At 40.2% G+C, this 24708-nt stretch overlaps 1 protein-coding gene across 2 annotated transcripts in view; it reads left to right on the forward strand.

Moving 5' to 3' along the window:
• SLC46A1 (solute carrier family 46 member 1) overlaps window positions 1-22860 on the forward strand; it is a 144692-nt gene extending 121832 nt beyond the window's left edge. The window contains exons 4-5 of one of the 2 annotated variants that reach the window (XM_053706203.1): window positions 4797-4953; window positions 20470-22860. In XM_053706203.1, the coding sequence (XP_053562178.1) occupies window positions 4797-4953; window positions 20470-20527 (215 nt within the window). In that variant the 3' untranslated portion in view covers window positions 20528-22860. The remainder of the gene's footprint in view (window positions 1-4796; window positions 4954-20469) is intronic. The other variant, XM_053706204.1, reaches the window with a different exon arrangement.
• The last annotated feature ends 1848 nt before the right edge of the window (window positions 22861-24708 follow it).

Consider the following 24708-nt stretch of genomic DNA (forward strand, 5'->3'; position numbering starts at 1 on the left):
AAATCTAATTTCTCTGAGACTGACTGCATGGAGATTGAACGCTTGATTCTATCAAAACGTGGCTTCTCCGAGTCAGTCATTGATACCTTAATACAGGCACGAAAGCCTGTTACCAGGAAAATCTATCACAAGATATGGCGTACATATCTTTACTGGTGTGAATCCAAGAATTACTCATGTAGTAAGGTTAGGATTCCTAGGATATTGTCCTTTCTCCAAGAGGATTTGGACAAAGGATTATCAGCTAGTTCCTTAAAGGGACAGATTTCTGCTCTGTCTATTCTTTTGCACAAACGTCTGGCAGAAGTTCCAGACGTCCAGGCATTTTGTCAGGCTTTGGTTAGAATTAAGCCTGCGTTTAAACCTGTTGCTCCCCCATGGAGCTTAAACTTGGTTCTTAAAATTCTTCAAGGAGTTCCGTTTGAACCCCTTCATTCCATTGATATTAAGCTTTTATCTTGGAAAGTTCTGTTTTTGATGGCTATTTCCTCGGCTCGGAGAGTCTCTGAGCTATCTGCCTTACCATGTGATTCTCCTTATCTGATTTTTCATGCAGATAAGGTAGTTCTGCGTACCAAACCTGGGTTTTTACCTAAGGTGGTTTCTAACAAGAATATCAATCAAGAGATTGTTGTTCCATCATTGTGTCCTAATCCTTCTTCAAAGAAGGAACGTCTTTTACATAATCTGGACGTAGTCCGTGCCTTGAAGTTTTACTTACAAGCTACTAAAGATTTTCGTCAAACATCTTCCCTGTTTGTCGTTTATTCTGGACAGAGGAGAGGTCAAAAAGCTTCGGCAACCTCTCTTTCCTTTTGGCTTTGAAGTATTATACGCCTAGCCTATGAGACTGCTGGACAGCAGCCCCCTCAAAGAATTACAGCTCATTCTACTAGAGCTGTGGCTTCCACCTGGGCCTTTAAAAATGAGGCCTCTGTTGAACAGATTTGCAAGGCCGCGACTTGGTCTTCGCTTCACACTTTTTCAAAAAATTTTCAAATTTGATACTTTTGCTTCTTCGGAGGCTGTTTTTTGGAGAAAGGTTCTTCAGGCAGTGGTTCCTTCCGCTTAATCCCTGCCTTGTCCCTCCCATCATCCGTGTACTTTAGCTTTGGTATTGGTATCACATAAGTAATGGATGATCCGTGGACTGGATAAACTTAACAAGAGAAAACATAATTTATGCTTACCTGATAAATTTATTTCTCTTGTAGTGTATCCAGTCCACGGCCCGCCCTGTCATTTTAAGGCAGGTCTAAAATTTAATTAAACTACAGTCACCACTGCACCCTATGGTTTCTTTTTTCTCGTCTTGTTTCGGTCGAATGACTGGATATGGCAGTGAGGGGAGGAGCTATATTGCAGCTCTGCTGTGGGTGATCCTCTTGCAACTTCCTGTTGGGAAGGAGAATATCCCATAAGTAATGGATGATCCGTGGACTGGATACACTACAAGAGAAATAAATTTATCAGGTAAGCATAAATTATGTTTTTTTTTTCATGATTCAGATGGAACATGCAATTTTAAGCAACTTTCCAATTTACTCCAATTATCACATTTTATTCGTTCTCTTGCTATCTTTATTGGAAAAAGCAGGAATCTAAGCTTAGGAGCCGGCCCATTTTTGGTGCAGGGCCCTGGGTAGCACTTGCTGAATGGTTTGTACTTTTAGCCACTAATCGGCAAGCGCAACCCAGATGCGGAACCAAAAATGCGCCGGTTTCTTAGCTTAGGTTCCTGCTTTTTCACAAATTTATGAAAGAAATGTAATATAACGGGTAAGCATAAATGGTTTTTTCCCTTTTAATTTCCCCTCTTACACTCTCCTCTACAAGGCTTCTCATGTGCAGTTTCACTCTGAGATTTTTCTTCACATTCTACTTAAACTTATTTAAACTGTAGGGCATATTGTAAAAAATACTTTGTTCTTTTTTTATCCTTTTGTTACCATGATAATGTATATGCAGCCAATAATAATAATGAGCATGCAAAGTTGGCAAATACAGGTGCACGCAAGGGATTGGAATCTGGTTATATGGCCTTTTATTGATTGCTTTTGGTTGTGCAGATATGTCTGTTTAAATTGTATACTCTTAGTTGTTTTGAGGAAAGGCCACGTTTATAGATTTGTGAGGTACTGTCACCCAACTCATTAACAAATGAACTTCACTAACCCAACAGTTGCCCTCCCCACTAATATCATTCCCACCTTTGCAGTCCCCACCTCCTGTTTCCCATCCTCCTACCCATCTAGATTGTAAGTTCCCATGGGAATAGGGCCCTCAATTCCCCTTGTATCTGTCTATAAAATTTTGTCTTGTATTGTTTCTCCGTTGTACTTCTATTCTTGTACCCATGGGCAGCGCTGCGGAATCTGTTGACGCTTTATAACTAAAGAATAATAATAAATAAATAATACTGTGCCAGATTTTTGTTCTGCTGGGCAGCCCAGTATATATCCTATACATTAACAGTTGATTTTCCGATTTTCCACTGCTACATCCTGTCTAGACTTTATGGCACAGGGAAAGAGGTAATTGTAGGCCACTGACCTTGGGTAGTAAGCCCATAATGAAGTATGTTAAACAGTGCTTCAAACACACATAATCCTGCAGGCAGCTTTAATCTGCAATCATCTAGAAGGATACATCTTTGTTTTTTGTTTCTTTCCTTTCTTTGGATGCCAGTACCACATGATCTCAGCTCTAAATAATAATAAACACTGTGAACAGGGAATATCTGACTACAGGTTAGCTGCATCCAAATGACAATTGTCATTCACAGCTTGTACAAGTGCTGGGTATTCTGGTGGTCATGTGACACATGTTACTAGCAAACTATAATGTCTGTTTAAATGGCTTCCAAATCCAGACATTTTGTTGTGCGAAAACAATTAATTTATCTTGCATTGTTATTTTGGGGTTTTTTTCTTCGCATTCCAATGTGTTAGAAGATTGGTTGTTTGATTTAGTTAAAGGGACATGAAACCCAAAAATGTTCTTTCATGCTTCAGACAGAGCATCTAATTTTAAACAATGTCTGGGGCTGGAGTGTCTTTGCCTCATTCTTGTGACCAGGTTCTTAAAGGGACAGTCTACACCAGAATTTTTATTGTTTTAAAAGATAGATAATCCCTTTATTACCCATTTCCCAGTTTTGCATGACCAACACAGTTATAATAATATACTTTTAACCTCTGTGATTATCTTGTATCTAAGCCTCTGCAAACTGCCCCTTTTTTCAGTTCTTTTGACAGACTTGCAGTCTAGCCAATCAGTGCCTGCTCCCAGATTACTTCATGTGCACGAGCACAGTGTTATCTATATGAAATATGTGAACTAACACCCTCTAGTGGTGAAAAACTGTTAAAATGCAATCTGAAAGAGGTGGACTTCAAGGTCTAAGAAATTAGCATATTAACCTCCTAGGTTAACCTTTCAACTAAGAATACCAAGAGAACAAAGCAAAATTGGTGATAAAAGTAAATTGGAAAATTGTTTAAAATTACATGCCCTATCTGAATCATGAAAGTTTATTTTGGCCTAGACTGTCCCTTTAACAGCTCATCTAGGGTGTTCTTTGCCTCCTCCTGGTGGCCAGGAGTAGAATTCCCACTAGTAATTTAATGGATTTGTGGACTCTCCATGCCATTGGAAAGAAATGCTCTATCTGAATCATGAAAGTTTATTTTGGCCTAGACTGTCCCTTTAATTCCCACAAGTAATGAATGTAGCAGTGGACTCTCCTCCCACAGATGGAAATGAAATTATCAGGTAAGCATAATTCATGTTTTTCCACCCTAAAATAAACTTTTGTTTTTGCCAGCTTATGGCTTTCCTTTAAAAGAGCAGGTGAGTCTCTCTTTTTTTTTTTTTTTTTTTTTTTTATATATATTGGGGATCTTGGAAGTTTGTAGCTAGTAATGGAGCTAACGTCAAGGGTTCTAAATATCTCCCCACATCCAGCTCTCTTCTTTGACTGCCACTTCACTCTACCACCCCTTCTGGGATCAGTAACAGACCTACTTAACAGAGGGCTCTCATGCACATTTTTTTTGGGGTGGGGGTTAGGCCCCTTCTGGTATGTGGTGCCCTCAGTATTATGATTATGACAACGTCGCTGGTACTACCATCAAAGGGACAGTTAAGTCAAAATTGAACTTGTATGATTCAGACAGAGCATGTCATTTTTAAACTTGTTTTTCAATTTACTTCAATTATCTATTTTTTTTTTTTTTTTTTTTTTTTCGTTGCTAACATTTTCAAGGGTTAAATTATTTGCCAATCAGTTATTTGTGGGATAAAAAAACTTTAATAAAATCTTCTTATAAAGTTCATTTTTACACTAAATACAAAACTAAACTTTCATAATTCACTTTACTTGCATCATGAAATGATGCATAATTTCTGAGGCATCTATTCCTAAAGAGTATGTTCAGTGTATACATATGGGAGTCTGTGTTTCGTTTTTGGCTGTCACATGATACAGGGAAATGGAAAGACTTTTTGAAATTTGACAGAAAAAAAAATCTACTGCTCATTGGAAATTCAGAGCAAGCGCTATTGCATTGTTCTTTTATGTTTGTGTTGATTATGCTATTGTATTTAATTGTTTACATTTTTCTGTCATTCAGAACTAAACCATTAACACGTCTCTTCAGAGCAAGTTAGCAATTTTATTGCCCACAACTGTGAAGAATAAAGTTCCATCTTTCTGCTTTTAGGCCATTTGTATTGTGTTTGATGCTAAAACTGCACTTTGAAAATAACTGTTGTTAACTGTGTTCCTTCTCTAGGTGCGCTATTTTCCTCTGTGGCTTGTGTTGAAGGCCTCTCCTTTTTGTTGGCCACAGGGATTTTCAACTCACTTTATCCAGCCACAATGAGCTTTATGAAGGGGTTCCCCTTTCTCCTTGGAGCCATTCTGCTGATGATCCCAGCTGGAATTATTGGGTAACTTATTGATTTACATTTTCTTATTTCATTACTGTAGCAGCCAGTTTAACCTTATTATTTATCTCCAGGCTCATAGATGGCAAAAACATAAAGCCATTCACAAAGTTATAAAAAGCCCTTTATTCGGTATGTTACTGTCTGACTGAACAGTTGTTGGAAATGAGTATCTCCTGTTCACGGTCTCTTCTCTCTTTTGTTTTGCTAAGTTTAGAATACATTATATCATTTTAATGCTCTCACTTATTGCTTATGGCAAGAAAATGACTCATTTAGTCTCTTTCTCCCTTTATTTATAAATGTTTTTACATTTTCTGAGTTTGTGATGTTGCAGTTCCTGCACAGACCAAGTAATGTGTAATAGTCAAGAGTAGCTCAGGATCCTTTAGCTTATCTCTAATTGTCGCCTTTAGTATTATTAAAGGCATATCGAGGTAAAGCAGGAGGTCATTTTCTCCAACATAGGTGTGTCCGGTCCACGGCGTCATCCTTACTTGTGGGATATTCTCTTCCCCAACAGGAAATGGCAAAGAGCCCAGCAAAGCTGGTCACATGATCCCTCCTAGGCTCCGCCTACCCCAGTCATTCTCTTTGCCGTTGTACAGGCAACATCTCCACGGAGATGGCTTAGAGTTTTTTAGTGTTTAACTGTAGTTTTTATTATTCAATCAAGAGTTTGTTATTTTGAAATAGTGCTGGTATGTACTATTTACTCAGAAACAGAAAAGAGATGAAGATTTCTGTTTGTATGAGGAAAATGATTTTAGCAACCGTCACTAAAATCCATGGCTGTTCCACACAGGACTGTTGAGAGCAATTAACTTCAGTTGGGGGAACAGTGTGCAGTCTCTTGCTGCTTGAGGTATGACACATTCTAACAAGACGATGTAATGCTGGAAGCTGTCATTTTCCCTATGGGATCCGGTAAGCCATGTTTATTTCGATCGTAAATAAGGGCTTCACAAGGGCTTATTAAAACTGTAGACTTTTTCTGGGCTAAATCGATTCATTATTAACACATATTTAGCCTTGAGGAATCATTTTATCTGGGTATTTTGATATAATAATATCGGCAGGCACTGTTTTAGACACCTTATTCTTAGGGGCTTTCCCAAAGCATAAGCAGAGCCTCATTTTCGCGCCGGTGTGGCGCACTTGTTTTTGAGAGGCATGGCATGCAGTCGCATGTGAGAGGAGCTCTGATACTTAGAAAAGACTTTCTGAAGGCGTCATTTGGTATCGTATTCCCCTTTGGGCTTGGTTGGGTCTCAGCAAAGCAGATACCAGGGACTGTAAAGGGGTTAATGTTCAAAACGGCTCCGGTTCCGTTATTTTAAGGGTTAAAGCTTCCAAATTTGGTGTGCAATACTTTTAAGGCTTTAAGACACTGTGGTGAAAATTTGGTGAATTTTGAACAATTCCTTCATGTTTTTTCGCAATTGCAGTAATAAAGTGTGTTCAGTTTAAAATTTAAAGTGACAGTAACGGTTTTATTTTAAAACGTTTTTTGTACTTTGTTATCAAGTTTATGCCTGTTTAACATGTCTGAACTACCAGATAGACTGTGTTCTGAATGTGGGGAAGCCAGAATTCCTATTCATTTAAATAAATGTGATTTATGTGATAATGATAATGATGCCCAAGATGATTCCTCAAGTGAGGGGAGTAAGCATGGTACTGCATCATTCCCTCCTTTGTCTACACGAGTCTTGCCCACTCAGGAGGCCCCTAGTACATCTAGCGCGCCAATACTCCTTACTATGCAACAATTAACGGCTGTAATGGATAATTCTGTCAAAAACATTTTAGCCAAAATGAACACTTATCAGCGTAAGCGCGGCTGCTCTGTTTTAGATACTGAAGAGCATGACGACGCTGATAATAATATTTCTGAAGGGCCCCTAACCCAGTCTGATGGGGCCAGGGAGGTTTTGTCTGAGGGAGAAATTACTGATTCAGGGAACATTTCTCAACAGGCTGAACCTGATGTGATTGCATTTAGATTTAAGTTGGAACATCTCCGCATTCTGCTTAAGGAGGTATTATCCACTCTGGATGATTGTGACAAGTTGGTCATCCCAGAGAAACTTTGTAAAATGGACAAGTTCCTAGAGGTGCCGGGGCTCCCAGAAGCTTTTCCTATACCCAAGCGGGTGGCGGACATTGTTAATAAAGAATGGGAAAGGCCCGGTATTCCTTTCGTCCCTCCCCCCATATTTAAAAAATTGTTTCCTATGGTCGACCCCAGAAAGGACTTATGGCAGACAGTCCCCAAGGTCGAGGGAGCGGTTTCCACTTTAAACAAACGCACCACTATACCCATAGAGGATAGTTGTGCTTTCAAAGATCCTATGGATAAAAAATTAGAAGGTTTGCTTAAAAAGATGTTTGTTCAGCAAGGTTACCTTCTACAACCAATTTCATGCATTGTCCCTGTCGCTACAGCCGCATGTTTCTGGTTCGATGATCTGATAAGAGCGGTCGATAGTGATTCTCCTCCTTTGGAGGAGATTATGGACAGAATCAATGCTCTCAAATTGGCTAATTCTTTCACCCTAGACGCCATTTTGCAATTGGCTAGGTTAGCGGCTAAGAATTCTGGGTTTGCTATCGTGGCGCGCAGAGCGCTTTGGTTGAAATCTTGGTCGGCTGATGCGTCTTCCAAGAACAAGCTACTTAACATTCCTTTCAAGGGGAAAACGCTGTTTGGCCCTGACTTGAAAGAGATTATCTCTGATATCACTGGGGGTAAGGGCCACGCCCTTCCTCAGGATCGGCCTTTCAAGGCAAAAAATAAACCTAATTTTCGTCCCTTTCGTAGAAACGGACCAGCCCAAGGTGCTACGTCCTCTAAGCAAGAGGGTAATACTTCTCAAGCCAAGCCAGCTTGGAGACCAATGCAAGGCTGGAACAAGGGAAAGCAGGCCAAGAAACCTGCCACTGCTACCAAGACAGCATGAAATGTTGGCCCCCGATCCGGGACCGGATCTGGTGGGGGGCAGACTCTCTCTCTTCGCTCAGGCCTGGGCAAGAGATGTTCTGGATCCTTGGGCGCTAGAAATAGTCTCCCAAGGTTATCTTCTGGAATTCAAGGGACCTCCCCCAAGGGGGAGGTTCCACAGGTCTCAGTTGTCTTCAGACCACATAAAAAGACAGGCATTCTTACATTGTGTAGAAGGCCTGTTAAAAATGGGAGTGATTCATCCTGTTCCATTAAGAGAACAAGGGATGGGGTTCTACTCCAATCTGTTCATAGTTCCCAAAAAAGAGGGAACGTTCAGACCAATCTTAGATCTCAAGATCTTAAACAAGTTTCTCAAGGTTCCATCGTTCAAGATGGAAACCATTCGAACTATTCTTCCTTCCATCCAGGAAGGTCAATTCATGACCACGGTGGATTTAAAGGATGCGTATCTACATATTCCTATCCACAAGGAACATCATCGGTTCCTAAGGTTCGCATTCCTGGACAAACATTACCAGTTCGTGGCGCTTCCTTTCGGATTAGCCACTGCTCCAAGGATTTTCACAAAGGTACTAGGGTCCCTTCTAGCTGTGCTAAGACCAAGGGGCATTGCTGTAGTACCTTACTTGGACGACATTCTGATTCAAGCGTCGTCCCTTCCTCAAGCAAAGGCTCACACGGACATTGTCCTGGCCTTTCTCAGATCTCACGGGTGGAAAGTGAACGTGGAAAAGAGTTCTCTATCCCCGTCAACAAGGGTTCCCTTCTTGGGAACAATAATAGACTCCTTAGAAATGAGGATTTTTCTGACAGAGGCCAGAAAAACAAAGCTTCTAGACTCTTGTCGGATACTTCATTCCGTTCCTCTTCCTTCCATAGCTCAGTGCATGGAAGTGATCGGGTTGATGGTAGCGGCAATGGACATAGTTCCTTTTGCGCGCATTCATCTAAGACCATTACAACTGTGCATGCTCAGTCAGTGGAATGGGGACTATACAGACTTGTCTCCGAAGATACAAGTAAATCAGAGGACCAGAGACTCACTCCGTTGGTGGCTGTCCCTGGACAACCTGTCACAAGGAATGACATTCCGCAGACCAGAGTGGGTCATTGTCACGACCGACGCCAGTCTGATGGGCTGGGGCGCGGTCTGGGGATCCCTGAAAGCTCAGGGTCTTTGGTCTCGGGAAGAATCTCTTCTACCGATAAATATTCTGGAACTGAGAGCGATACTCAATGCTCTCAAGGCTTGGCCTCAGCTAGCGAGGGCCAAGTTCATACGGTTTCAATCAGACAACATGACAACTGTTGCGTACATCAACCATCAGGGGGGAACAAGGAGTTCCCTAGCGATGGAAGAAGTGACCAAAATCATTCTATGGGCGGAGTCTCACTCCTGCCACCTGTCTGCTATCCACATCCCAGGAGTGGAAAATTGGGAAGCGGATTTTCTGAGTCGTCAGACATTGCATCCGGGGGAGTGGGAACTCCATCCGGAAATCTTTGCCCAAGTCACTCAGCTGTGGGGCATTCCAGACATGGATCTGATGGCCTCTCGTCTGAACTTCAAAGTTCCTTGCTACGGGTCCAGATCCAGGGATCCCAAGGCGGCTCTAGTGGATGCACTAGTAGCACCTTGGACCTTCAAACTAGCTTATGTGTTCCCGCCGTTTCCTCTCATCCCCAGGCTGGTAGCCAGGATCAATCAGGAGAGGGCGTCGGTGATCTTGATAGCTCCTGCGTGGCCACGCAGGACTTGGTATGCAGATCTGGTGAATATGTCATCGGCTCCACCTTGGAAGCTACCTTTGAGACGAGACCTTCTTGTTCAGGGTCCGTTCGAACATCCGAATCTGGTTTCACTCCAGCTGACTGCTTGGAGATTGAACGCTTGATTTTATCGAAGCGAGGGTTCTCAGATTCTGTTATTGATACTCTTGTTCAGGCTAGAAAGCCTGTAACTAGAAAGATTTACCACAAAGTTTGGAAAAAATATATCTGTTGGTGTGAATCTAAAGGATTCTCTTGGGACAAGGTTAAGATTCCTAGGATTCTATCCTTCCTTCAAGAAGGATTGGAAAAAGGATTATCTGCAAGTTCCCTGAAGGGACAGATTTCTGCCTTGTCGGTGTTACTTCACAAAAGACTGGCTGCTGTGCCAGATGTTCAAGCCTTTGTTCAGGCTCTGGTTAGAATTAAGCCTGTTTACAAACCTTTGACTCCTCCTTGGAGTCTCAATTTAGTTCTTTCAGTTCTTCAGGGGGTTCCGTTTGAACCCTTGCATTCCGTTGATATTAAGTTATTATCTTGGAAAGTTTTGTTTTTAGTTGCAATTTCTTCTGCTAGAAGAGTTTCAGAATTATCTGCTCTGCAGTGTTCTCCTCCTTGTCTGGTGTTTCATGCAGATAAGGTGGTTTTACGTACTAAACCTGGTTTTCTTCCAAAAGTTGTTTCTAACAAAAACATTAACCAGGAGATTATCGTACCTTCTCTGTGTCCGAAACCAGTTTCAAAGAAGGAACGTTTGTTGCACAATTTGGATGTTGTTCGCGCTCTAAAATTCTATTTAGATGCTACAAAGGATTTTAGACAAACATCTTCCTTGTTTGTTGTTTATTCTGGTAAAAGGAGAGGTCAAAAAGCAACTTCTACCTCTCTCTCTTTTTGGATTAAAAGCATCATCAGATTGGCTTACGAGACTGCCGGACGGCAGCCTCCCGAAAGAATCACAGCTCATTCCACTAGGGCTGTGGCTTCCACATGGGCCTTCAAGAACGAGGCTTCTGTTGATCAGATATGTAGGGCAGCGACTTGGTCTTCTCTGCACACTTTTACCAAATTTTACAAGTTTGATACTTTTGCTTCTTCTGAGGCTATTTTTGGGAGAAAGGTTTTGCAAGCCGTGGTGCCTTCCATTTAGGTGACCTGATTTGCTCCCTCCCTTCATCCGTGTCCTAAAGCTTTGGTATTGGTTCCCACAAGTAAGGATGACGCCGTGGACCGGACACACCTATGTTGGAGAAAACAGAATTTATGTTTACCTGATAAATTACTTTCTCCAACGGTGTGTCCGGTCCACGGCCCGCCCTGGTTCTTTTAATCAGGTCTGATAATTTATTTTCTTTAACTACAGTCACCACGGTACCATATGGTTTCTCCTATGCAAATATTCCTCCTTAACGTCGGTCGAATGACTGGGGTAGGCGGAGCCTAGGAGGGATCATGTGACCAGCTTTGCTGGGCTCTTTGCCATTTCCTGTTGGGGAAGAGAATATCCCACAAGTAAGGATGACGCCGTGGACCGGACACACCGTTGGAGAAAGTAATTTATCAGGTAAACATAAATTCTGTTTTTGCACTGTTCACACTGCAACTCTATGTTTAATCATTGCAGAGTATGAAATATACACACATACACAAAATTTATATATACAGGTATACCTCGCTCATACAGTGGGTCAGGGACCGGAGCCCCCCTATAAACTGAAAACCGCCTTATAGTGAAACAAGGCAGTTTTAGCTTTCTTTTCACTTGCCAGTGTGTTTAAAAACATTTTTGAACTAACATATATTAGGGGTGCAATAGAGCTACGTTTAGTTTAACACAAGCATAGCACAGTATTCAATAAATACTGTACCTGTAAAATGGTGACAATTTCTGTAGTATAATTTGCTATAACACTGAGACACAGATTGCTCTGTAATGCTGTAAACTGAGTGAACTAAGCATAATAAAATGGTGCCAGTTCTTTTTCTCGCAATCTCACGATTACAGTACTGTTTCAAAATTCTTGGAGGTTGTACTTCAGCTCCACAAAGCGCTGTATTAGTTAAGCATTGTAAAGTGAAGCGCTGTAAATTGAGGTATATGTGTGTATGTGTGTGTGTGTGTGTGTGTGTATATATATATATATATATATATATATATATATATATATATATATATATATATATATATATATATATATATATAAGCTCAAAAAGGGAGGGCACTCTCAGGATTTATATATATATATTTCTTCAATCAAGGACTGCACTCACTGGATTCAGATATAAGTTATTTATAAACAAAGCTATACAGTCAATAAAGCACAACATAAACAACATATTTCCCTATCCTAGCTGTAATAGCCTCACAGAAAAGGAATATAAAATAAAATAAAACCAAACAGTGAAGCAAGTGTAAAATACAATTTCACATGATATCATTCAATCAAGATCGCTGTCATAGTATAGTAGCAAATCCTAGCTCACAGCAGTGATTAAATTAGTAACAGACTAGACAACCTATACTCAGATTCATGTTATACAATTCAGGATATAACCTCCTAGATCATAGACAGTGGGTATAATTGCTGGGGTCCAAGGTACTACATACATTAGTGTATGTACGGTTTTACATATAACGTGCACTACATAACAAGTGATCATTATTTACACATCAATAGTTGTTATAGTTTGACACATAGACAGTTGTGCGTGTCAAATATACCCCGGTGGATGCAGGGTTTAATTAATCTCAGAATGGGTAGAGCAATATAGCATAGTAGTTTATCGGATTATGTCTGGACTCATTTGTGCAAAGATACCGTGTATAATACTATAGCCACTTACTTGATGGCTTCAAAGTGATCCAGTCAGTTACAAAGAACAGTGCAGTTATCGTTAGGCAAACCCCACAGTCACTAGTTTGGGCGCAATTACAGAGCCAGCCAGTCAGTAGCTCTGTTCAAAGAGCGCGTGGCTAATTTGTATATTCACAATGCATATATGACGTTAGTCTAGTTGTTTTGTAAGAAACGAGGCTGCTCAGGAAAATAGACAATGATGTTAGTTAATAACACTTGCTACATCGTGTAGGGGCCCAGCCAATAATGGTACTAGGACAGTACATAAAGTGAGGGTACCGTATAGTGTCACATATTCTATTATCGATCATCATGTTGGATAATCAAATTGAATTAAAGTGTGGCCAGTCAGAAGCTCTGTTCAAAGAGCGAGTGGCTAATTTGCATATTCACAATGCGTGTATGACGTTAGTCAAGTTGTATTTTAAAAAACGAAGCTACTCAGGAAAATAGACAATTATGTTTGTTATTGACACTCGCTAAATCTTGTAAAGGCCCAGCAAAAAAGGATAGAGTTCCTTCTAAGAGCGCATATTTCATTGTCAATCATGTTGGATAATCAAATTGAGTTAGAATATGTCTGTAAATGTATTCTGTGCAGCAAATAAATACTCGGTGTATACTTATCCCAATATGTATCACTAGTGTGTATACCACTCTGTTGGGGGACGTTATAGTAATGTCTGATATCTGGGTAGCTTAAACTATATTGTACGCAGTATAACCCACAATTATTATTACTGCGGTGTGGAAAGCAACACTGCAGTATATAGAACACATTAGATCTCCTACAACATATGGTTAATTTGTATGAGCCAACACTGTGTCCCTCCCATTACCAGGCTGACGGTGTAAATAATCACTGTGTAGTATCCCCATTCATTACCCAGAGAAAACAAGCCGGTCCACTGTCTGTGTCAAACTATGACAACTATACAGTAGATGTGTAAATAATGATCACTTGTTATGTAGTGCACGTTATGTATGTAGTACCTTGGACCCCAGCAATTATACCCACTGTCTATGATCTAGGAGGTTATATCCTGAATTGTATAACATGAATCTGAGTATAGGTTGTCTAGTCTGTTACTAATTTAATCACTGCTGTGAGCTAGGATTTGCTACTATACTATGACAGCGATCTTGATTGAATGATATCATGTGAGATTGTATTTTACACTTGCTTCACTGTTTGGTTTTATTTTATTTAATATTCCATTTCTGTGTGGCTATTACAGCTAGAATGGGAAAATATGTTGTTTATGTTGTGCTTTGTTTATAATGGTATCCAGGCAACCATTTGGTTGCCATGGCTACAGTTTTTGGCACACTTTTTTTTGTACTGTGAGGTGGGAGGGGCTTATTGTGTTTAAAGTCACCATGTTACATTTGCACTGTGTTGGGTCTGAGGAAGGGGTCTGCGAACCCCAAAACGTTACCACTTATTAAATAACTTATATTTTATCTGAATCCAGTGAGTGCAGTCCTTGATTGAAGAAACCTACTGATTTATTGACTGTGGCGCCCTGTTGCTGACCATATTGTATTGGGAGTGCAGGTACTTACGAGATAGATAGATATAGATATATATATATATATATATATATACACATTTTAAAGTTTATTAAATGCAATATACAGACTATTTTATGTGTTAAAAGATCATTTCTTTCATGTAATTGGCAAGAGTCCATGAGCTAGTGACGTATGGGATATACAATCCTACTAGGAGGGGCAAAGTTTCCCAAACCTCAAAATGCCTATAAATACACCCCTCACCACACCCATAATTCAGTTTTACAAACTTTGCCTCCTATGGAGGTGGTGAAGTAAGTTTGTGCTAAGATTTCTATGTTGATATGCACTTCTCAGCATTGTTGAAGCCCGATTCCTCTCAAAGTACAGTGAATGTCAGAGGGAGTGAAGGGAGTATCACCTATTGAATGCAATGGTTTTCCTCACGGGATATATTTCATAGGTTCTCTGTTATCGGTCGTAGAGATTCATCAATAAAATAATTTTAAGACATATTTACAAATCAACTGATTCATTAAATACAGAAATGTTAACATTTCTTCACAGAATCCTCAATGGTTATGAGGTAAAACAAAAACAGTCTCATTGCTCCACCCATGTTCTCCCACAATCCTTTAGGATCATAAGTCCATGTCAAAATAAGAGTCCCATGCTCTCACAACAGAGTTGCATTTTCATAGTAAATTATTACAAGCACCATATAAAACAAATACAATTAAACAAACATCTCTCAATATGAAACATGAAAATTGCATAAAACATTACACAATTTTGCCCATATATTTTATGTCACATGATACTTTGATTTTATGCTGCTTTATGTGTGAGATTTTTTTGGGCTCATAGATTGTTGTTATGCGGTAACGGAACATACAGGTTTTTACTTTCACTTTGAATGCTGCGCAGCTTGGCGTGCTTTTTATCATAGCAGGAGCGGTCTTGCCTTGCACACCACGTGACCGGCTGTGCCCTTTCGTTTTTTCTTTCCTGACCGAGCTACCTGTCGGAGAAGACTCTTGTTTCTGTTTGCCTGGGTCTAGGAGGTGGTGAGTGCCCCAGTCATTGGGAGTATAAAGGTGCCGTTTTGTAAAAAATATAAGGATCCATATTCTGTGTCCTACTGTTAGCGCAAGCTATGGAGGATTCTGATATGCTTGAAGGTACTCCCTCTATTCCTAATAGTAATACCTGTCTATATTGTGAGGAGGCCTTGGTGTGCCCGCCCTCTCAGCTATGTTCCATATGCATCAACAAGGTTATTATGTCGAAGAATGTTAACCGCTTTAGTGCTACTGAGCCCCGTCCACCTCTGAGGACTCGCCGTTCCGTGAGGTGCATACCCGTCGGTCATCTCCATTGTCACATGCAGCTTCCAGTAGCAGGCCTGATCTTCCGTCTGGAGGGAGCCTTTTGCCATCGGACTTTACAGCACAGTTACAAACGGCGGTGTCTGAGGCTCTTAGTGCTTTACCTCTCCCTGCCAAGGGAAAGGTTAAACATAGCTCTCCAGTCCAGGGGACATCCAGTGATTTATTAGATTTGTTTGCCTTTCAAGTATCCCAGGAAGGGTCACACTCTGAGTCTTCAGAGGGTGAAATTTCTGGATCGGAGTCTGCTACCTCTAGGCCTCCGACTGAGGAGGAGTCAGCCTTTAGATTTAAAATTGAACACTTACGTTTTCTTCTAAAGGAGGTTCTGTCGACATTAGAGGTTCCAGAGGCCAAGTTGCCTGATAAAACTTTGATCCCTAAATTAGACAGTGTACGAGGACAGGGTTGCTCCGCTAACCTTTTTTGTACCTGTAAAAATGCGAACATTATTAAAAACTAATGGGATAGAATTGCATCTTCCTTTTCCCCTTTGTCTGCCTTTAAAAAAATGATTCCTGGTCTCTCAGCTGAAGTTGTGGGGTTCCATCCCTAAGGTGGATGGCGTTATCTCCACGTTAGCTAACCATACTACTATCCCTCTTGAGGATAGCTCGTCATTCAGAGAGCCGATGGATAAGAAGATGGAAACTTTTCTCAGGAAAAATTTTCAGCATACGGATACTTATTTCAACCGGCAGCGGCTGTTGCCTCTGTTGCTGGAGCTGCGGCCTACTGGTGCGACTCCTTAGCGGATTTCAACGAGGTGGATGGTCCCCTTGATGTTATTCAAGAAAGAATTAAAGCTTTGAGAATTGCTCACTCTTTTATCTGTAATGCAAACATGCAGATTATTTGCCTGAATGGTAAAATCTCTGGTTTCTCAGTACAGACCTGTTGGGCGCTCTGGCTGAAGTCCTGGTCTGCGGACATGACTTAAGTCTAGACTACTTTCCCTCCCCTTTAAGGGAAATATTTTATTTGGTCCAGGCCTGGACTCCATTATCTCCACGGTTACAAGGGGCAAGGGTGCCTTCCTACCGCAGGATAAAAAGAACAAATCTAAGGCACAAGGATCTAATTTTCGTTCCTTTCGTTCTGAAAAGTCCCAACATCAGCAGTCCTCCTCTAAGCCTGAGCAAACCAAGAGCACTTGGAAGCCGACTCAATCCTGGAATAAATCCAAGCAGAACAAGAAGCCTGCGGAGAACGAATCAGCATGATGGGGCAGCCGCAGATACAGAGCTGGATCGTGTAGGGGCAGAATGTCGCTTTTTCAGACGCTTGGTTCAGGGATGTGCAGGATCCATGGGTCCTGGAGGTCATAGCTCAGGGATACAAGATAGGTTTCAAATCTCATCCACCCAAGGGCAGATTTCTCCTCTCAAGCCTGTCTTCGACCAGAAAAGAGGGAAGCCTTTCTGGGGTGTGTGCAGGATCTGTCCTCCTTAGGGGTCATTGTCCCAGTTCCTATCGCAGAAAGAGGTTTGGGATACTATTCAAATCTGTTCGTGGTCCCAAACAAGGAGGGAACTTTCCGCCCGATTCTGGACCTAAAGTGCTTAAACAAGTTTCTAAATGTCCCTTCGTTCAAGATGGAGACAATAAGGTCCATCCTTCCTCTAGTTCTTGAAGGACAGTTCATGACTACTATAGATCTGAAGGATGCTTAGCTTCACGTTACAATCCACAGGGACCACTTCCAGTTCCTAAGGTTTGAGTTCCTGGATCAGCACTTCCAGTTCATTGCTCTTCCGTTTGGTCTAGCTAATGCTCCAAGAATCTTTACAGAACCCAAAGTATAGCAGTAGCTCCCTACTTGGATGACATTCTGGTCCAAGCACCATCTTTTCATCTGGCGAAGGACCATTCGGTATCTCTTCTCTCCCTTCTTCGATCACATGGATGGAAGATAAACTTAGAGAAGAGTTCACTTATTCCAAACACCAGGGTAGAATTCCTGGGTACTATAATAGACTCAATATCCATGAGGATATTTCTGACCGACCAGAGACGTTGCAAGCTAGCTTCGGCATGTCTTGCCCTCCAGATCTCCTTAAGGACATCTGTGGCTCAGTGTATGGAGGTAATTTGGTCTCATTGGGTCCAGCATGGACATAATTCCCTTTGCCAGGTTCCATCTCAGACGATTACAGCTGTGCATGCTGAGGCAGTTGAATGGCGATCATTCGGATCAGTCTCAACAGATTTCCCTGGACAGCCCATCGAGAGAATCGCTCTCTTGGTGGCTCTGTCCAGATAATCTGTCCCGAGGGACATCCTTTCTAAGACCATCCTGGGAGGTTGTGACTATGAACGCGAGTCTATCAGGATGGGGAGCTGTTTGGGGTGCCAAGAAGGCACAGGGCCTGTGGTCTCAGGAGGAACACTCCCTCCCGATCAACATTCTGGAACTTCGAGCAATCTACAATGCTCTTAAGGCTTGGCCTCTTCTGGGTTTGTCCCTGTTTATCAGATTCCAATCAGACAATATAACCTTGGTGGCTTACATCAACCAGCCCCCTTATCTGGTGTTCCATTCAGATAAGGCTGTCCTATGTACTAAGTTGGGGTTTCTCCCTAAGGTCGTGTCAGACCGCAACATCAATCAAGAGATTGTGGTCCCTTCTTTGTGTCCTAATCCTTCTTCTTCGAAGGAATGTTTACTTCATAATTTGGATGTGGTTCGTGCCTTGAAGTTTTATCTTCAGGCTACTAAGGATTTTAGACAAACCTCTTCCTTGTTTGTGGCATATTCTGGGAAGCGTAAGGGTCAGAAGGTCTCTTCAACTTCCTTATCTTTTTGGTTGAGGAGTCTTATCCGCTTAGCTTATGAGACAGCGGGACATAGACCTCCTCAGAGAATTACGGCTCATTCTACTAGAGCAGTGGCTTCCTCTTGGGCCTTTAAGAACGAGGCCTCTATGGATCAGATTTGTAAGGTGGCTACCTGGTCCTCCTTACACACTTTTTGTAAATTTTACAACTTTGATGTTTTTTTTCTTCAGCTAAAGCAGCCTTCGGGAGAAATGTTTTGCAGGCTTTGGTGCCCTCAGATTAGTGTCCGCCTCTCTTTTTGTCCCTCCCATAATCTTTCAGTGTCCTCTAGAGATTGGGTATAAATTCCCCAACAGTAAGGAATTAAGCCGTGGACTCTCCTTATACAGAAGGAAATAAAATTATCTGGTAAGCATAATTTGTTTTGTTTTTTGTGACCATAGCAAAAAACTAAGAGCCCTCTGGAAGGTAGCCTAAATCTAGCCCTGTGCCTTTGAACATGTTTAGTGAACATAGGTTTATATGCAGCCCTTAAAGTGAATGTAAATTTTGATGATAAAGTGCCCGGTTTTTAAAAATTTGATTATAAACCAAGGGCACTTTAATTCATCAAAATTTACATTTCACTCGTGTTGTGAAAATACTTAACTTTTTAAACTTGACAGCCGCTGTATTGCTTCCTCCGTCCGTTGCAAAGCCTCTTCCTGGGTCTAAAATGAGGAATCCAGCTTCCTCCAATCACGGCGTTGAATTAGACACTGATTCCCCCGGGGGGAAGCCGTTATTGGAGGATGACCGATCCGTCATTTCTGACGTAGGAAGAGGCTTATGACGACCGGGGGAAGCTGGAGCGGCTGTGAAGATTAAAAGGTATTTTCACAATTCGAGTGAAATGCAAATTTTGATGAATTAAAGTGCCCCTGTTTTTAATCTAATTTTTAAAAACATGTGATGGAAGTTGTCTATCACTGATGTACATATACAAAAAACTCCTGTGTTCATTGTAAATTAGTAGCAGTGAACCACTGGAGCACCAGCCCCTCCCACATAGCCTACTTGCCTCGTAGCTAAAACTTGGGGGGCAATTAACCACATTGGGGTCAGAAAGTGCTGCAATACAATTGCTTGCTGTTAGACTAGATGACAGCTGCAGATTTCTCCCCAAGTCTCCATGTGCTTTGACAGACACTGTTGCACCCAGTCTAGTCCAAAACAAACTTTCATTATTCAGATAGGGCATGTAATTTTTAACGATTTTCAAATTTACATCTATCACCAATTTTGCTTTGTTCTCTTGGTATTCTTAGTTGAAAGTTAAATCTAGGAGGTTCATATGCTAATTTCTAAGCCCCAGAAGGCCGCCTCTCATCTCAGGGCATTTTGACAGTTTTTCACCACTAGAGGGTGTTAGTTACTGTGTTTCATATAGATAACACTGCTCACTCACGTGGAGTTCCTAGGAGCCAGCACTGATTGGCTAAAATACAAGTTTGTCAAAAGAACTGAAATAAAGGGGCAGTTTGCAGAGGCTTAGATACAAGATAATCACAGAGGTAAAAAGTGTATTGATATAACTGTGTTGGTTAAGTAAAATTAGGGAATGGGTAATAAAGGGGTTATCTATATTTTAAAACAATAAATATCCTGATATAGAATGTCCCTTTAAGGAAACAGCCCAACACACTAAAAAAAAAAAATCTAGGTCAGACAGACTGACACTGTGGGAACCTAGAAAACTACACATAATAACCTTAAAGGGATATGAAACCTAAATTTTTACTTTCATGATTCAGATAGACTAGAACATGTACATTTTAAACAACTTTATAAATGTACTTCTGTTGTCAATTTATCTTTTGTTCTCTTTTGTTGAAAAGCAGGGGCGTATGCTTAGGAGCCGGCACATTTCTGAAGCACTATATGGCAGCAGTTTTGCAAGAGCACTAGATGGCAGCACTATTTCCTGCCATGTAGTGCCCCAGATGCCTACCTAGGTATCTCCAACACAGAATATCATGAGAACAAAGCACATTTGATAACAGAAGTATATTGGAAATGACATGCTCTGTCTGAATCACAAGGACATTTTTGGGTTTCATATCCCTTTAACGCCTTCTGCAGTGAGCAGGTTGGGGCAGTTTTATAGATGCCAGTGATGTAATCACAGCATGTTCTATGTTGCACTACAATGTTCTTTGTTTTCTTCCTGTACTGAACAAAATGTTGTTTTTTTTGTCATCAGGTTGATAGAAGTCTGTGACAAGAGACCTCTTTATAGTCAGTTCTCAGAGATTTCCTGAAACCGCAGCTGAGGGAGAACAGGACCGAACCGATGGATCGCCAGTGAAGCAGTCCCTTACATTGTGCTTTAGAGGACCTGGTTACTTGCTTCATCAAAATCTTAAGCATTTCCCAATCTATTGCTTTCCACAAATCCAAGGCAGCTATTCTTTTACATTATATGTATAACAAATGGCAATGGTACTACACAACACCTGTTGTCTATAGAACCTAATATAACATGGGCAAGGTGCTGTAAGTAGGCTTTTGTCATAATGCTGCTAGGTAAACATGGGTAATGTGAATTGTAAATATGTCACTGATATTATTTGAGAAATATAGAGTAGCAGAGGATCAAATATTCCTTTTTTTTTAGTAAATAATTCTACTGACATTTAGGAGAAAAATAAACACCTGACCCATTAAAGGTGTATCCTGCTATGTATTTTGTAATGGAAGGTTCTTTATTACAAAGAATGGATGAAAAGAGAACCAATTCTTCATAATATAGTTTCCCCTGTGTGCGCATGTATTTTTAATATACTTGTAAGGGAAAAAATAACTGTATTATAAAAAAAATGTATTTTAAGTTATATGCTATGTAGATGGTAATACCTAGAATGTTCATGGTAGATAACAATGTTTGCACATCATATAACATTTTAAAATTCCTGTTGTCTGTCCAATTTATGCATTTTAATCGGAAAATGGGCATTGGTATGTAAAATAATCTATATAATTTAATCTTAAGTAATTCTCTTCGAAGGGCTGCAATACTATATCTTTAACTGCCACAAAGAGGAAAAACACATAGTTAAAGTACTGCTTGGTTGCCACAGAGCACTGCTAGTATCAAGATTTTTAGCCAATATTAAGAGGGATTGTTCCGCTGTAATCAAAGTAACCCTAGGCTGGGGTATTAGGTACATAAGTGAGAGAAAGGGACTGTCTGTTCCACATGAAGAACACTTAAGTTAGATCGGTCTCATAGTCCACAATATCAGTACCCTGAGGCTGGCCACAGAGGGTAGTAATATGTACAGGCGTTTGCTGTCGGATATAAGATATTTGGTGGCATCACAAGACACGTTGGATGACCTGAGAAATAACTGTGAAAAAATGGAGGATTGCAGTTTATTCTCTAACTGAGCTCCTCCTACGCAAGTTAGACTCTCCATTTAAAGGGACAGTGCACACCAATGTTCATATAACTGCATGTAATAGACACTAATATAACGATGAATATACACAGATACGGATCTAAAAAAAACCTGTTTAAAACCTTTTAAAAACGTACTTATAAGCTTGCAGTTTAGCACTGTTGATTAGGTTAGGCTGGGACACCCAGTGATAGGGGCAGGTAAAACAAGAAGAATAGACACTCTCGCCTCCCCCAATTCCCTGCAAATGAAAAGACAGATTACACATACACGAGCCAGCAGAAGTCTGTAAACACATGTATACCTCTGACACTGTGAGGTTTGGTTAGGAGTTTAAAAAGCATCACAGTGTTATTAAAAAATAAGCAAAACTAATACATTGTTGCAAAAACACTCCAAAATGGGTTATATAAATGGATCATCTACAAAACATTTATGCAAAAAAAAATCTAGTCTACAATGTCCCTTTAACTAGACAAGTAGAAACCAAGTGACCCTTGAAATGAACTGGCCTAATCAGCTGAATACCAACCCAGCTGTGTGACTAGCGCTGCTGACTGGGTGACCTGTAGTTTCTACTCAGGACCAGCAGTGCTCTGCAACTCAATCGATACTTTAACTATATTTTTAACCCTGTTGCCAGGTTAAACGCCTAGCATTTCAGGATCAATAGTGTCAAAATTACATGTTCTATTAAATATTGGTCATTTAAGTATGAATTTGAGCCAATTAAATTTGTATCTACTACATGTTCCGTAAAAATTTTAAAATCCTAAATTTCATGAGTTGCTTTTATTAAGTGATTATATAGTATTGAACTCTAAACCATAGGAGTACACGTTTAATATATTTCAACACTTACCCTATGAAAATAATTTAGTGTATTTACCACTTCTTGGTCAATAGGGCACTTTTATTGTCTTAAAAAAATCTGTGCAGAAAATTTTAAATCAATGCACTTTTATTTTTTAACTGTTTAAATATGATTTCAATTAGAAAATAAGGCACTATGTTTTAACTTTCATTATTAATATTTCAGTATCACTGCTTGTTGCTAAAGTTTAGTGTCTATCCTACTGTTGAACAACATCATTGTTTATGTTATTGATGAGTAAATATTTAAACCTCTGTCTTCAAGTAAATGGTTTGATGTCATAGCTATTTGTTCCAGAATTAAATTAGAAAACAAACAAGCCGTTTGCAGATTTTATTTGAGTATGAAAGATACTATTTACTAGCACTGTTGTCACACTTTCCAGAACTGATAGATTTTATAGTGCGTTTATGGTTATAACTTCATTGCTTGGCCTTGAAATTCCAGTTCTACAAGATTTTTTTAATATATCTAATGCACCTGGGTGTGGTAGAAATAAGACTGCTTAATAACACTTTAGGAGCTTAATTAAAGTGACATGATACCCAAATGTTGAAGCACATGAAAGTGATGCAGCATAGCTGTAAAAAGCCGACTAGAAAATTTCCCCTGAATATCTATCTCTATGTAAAAAAGGAAGATATTTTACCTCAAAACATCCTAAGTATTCACACCAGCCAGTTAGGATGCATGTCCCAGGACATGCTAGGGAGTGTGTGCATCTATCATTTGCAGCGACAGTCCTGTTACTTTCCTATTCAGTTTAAGTAAGTTCTATGAAATCTCATGAGATTGCACTAGCATCTCATGAGATCACAACAAAGGCAAAAGCATTACCTGAGTACTTCCTAATTGGCTATTGTTTTTGTTTTTTTAAATTGCAGCTGAAGTGTAACTGTTTACACTACACAGCACTTACTCTGGTGAGCTGAAGAAATTTTGAGGTAAAATATCTTCCTTTTTTACATAAAGATGCTCAGGTGATATTTTCTTCTCAACTTTCTACAGTTAAGCTGCATCACTTTCAAGTGATTTAGCATATGCATATGATGTCGCTTTAATATTCTCCTGTTTTGTTGTGACAGACAAAATGTCAGAGATTCTCCACAACTATGCTTGGGTTTTTTATGTACACGCATATATTACATACAATGTATAACGCAATATTAAACAATTAGTATCACTAGCATCAGCTCACATTGAGTCCCTACACAAATAAAGGTTTACAGGCACATTTGTAATAACACTGTGTTGGCTACAAATTAGCTGCTGGTACACTTTCACTGTCAAACTATTTTGACATAATTCACCAGAACATGCTCTTTGTGGGCAGTATAAAATATCTGAGGTAACTGAGGTAACTTTTTTTCTTTTAAAGAAACTGTAAACACCCTGAAATTTTAATAAAGCTATGAGTAGTAAAACAAGGTTGCAATATATATTCATGATTTATTTTGCCTCTTTTTCATGTAATTAAGGGCCACTAAAGTCAAAATTAAAGGGACAGTCTAGTCAAAATGGAAACTTTTCATTATTTAGATATAGGGTATATATATGGTGCAATGCCGCCTCCTGCAGATTTGCGGCCGCTAGCAGGGGGTGTCAACCCAATCGTATTTGATCAGGTTGATTTCTGTCCGCGGCCTCAGAGCAGACGGACAAGTTATGGAGCAGCGGTCTTTAGTCCGTTGCTTCATAACTTCTTTTTCCGGCGAGCCTGAAGGCTCACGCGGAAACAGGGGCATCAAGCTCCATACGGAGCTTTATAAATCGGCCCCATAGCATGCAATTTTAAACAACCTTCCCTTTCACTTTTAGCATCACATTTGCTTTGTTCTCTTGGTATTTTTTTTAAGTTTAAGCTAAATCTGTTTAGGCTCATATGCTAATTTCTAAGAACTTGAAGGTCGCCTCTTATCTGAATGCGTCTGACAGTTTTTCACAGCTAGAGGGTGTTAATTCATGTGTGTCATATAGATAACATTGTGCTCACACCCGTGGAGTTACTTATGAGAGGGCACTGATTGGCTAAAATGCAAGTCTGTCAAAACAACAAACAAGGGGGGTAGTATGCAGAGGCAGGCTTAGATACAAGGTAATCACATAGGTAAAACGTTTATTAATATAACAGTGTTGGTTATGCAAAACTGGGGAATTGGGTAATAAA

Source organism: Bombina bombina, chromosome 3, assembly GCF_027579735.1.
Source record: "Bombina bombina isolate aBomBom1 chromosome 3, aBomBom1.pri, whole genome shotgun sequence".
Taxonomy (NCBI): domain Eukaryota; kingdom Metazoa; phylum Chordata; class Amphibia; order Anura; family Bombinatoridae; genus Bombina; species Bombina bombina.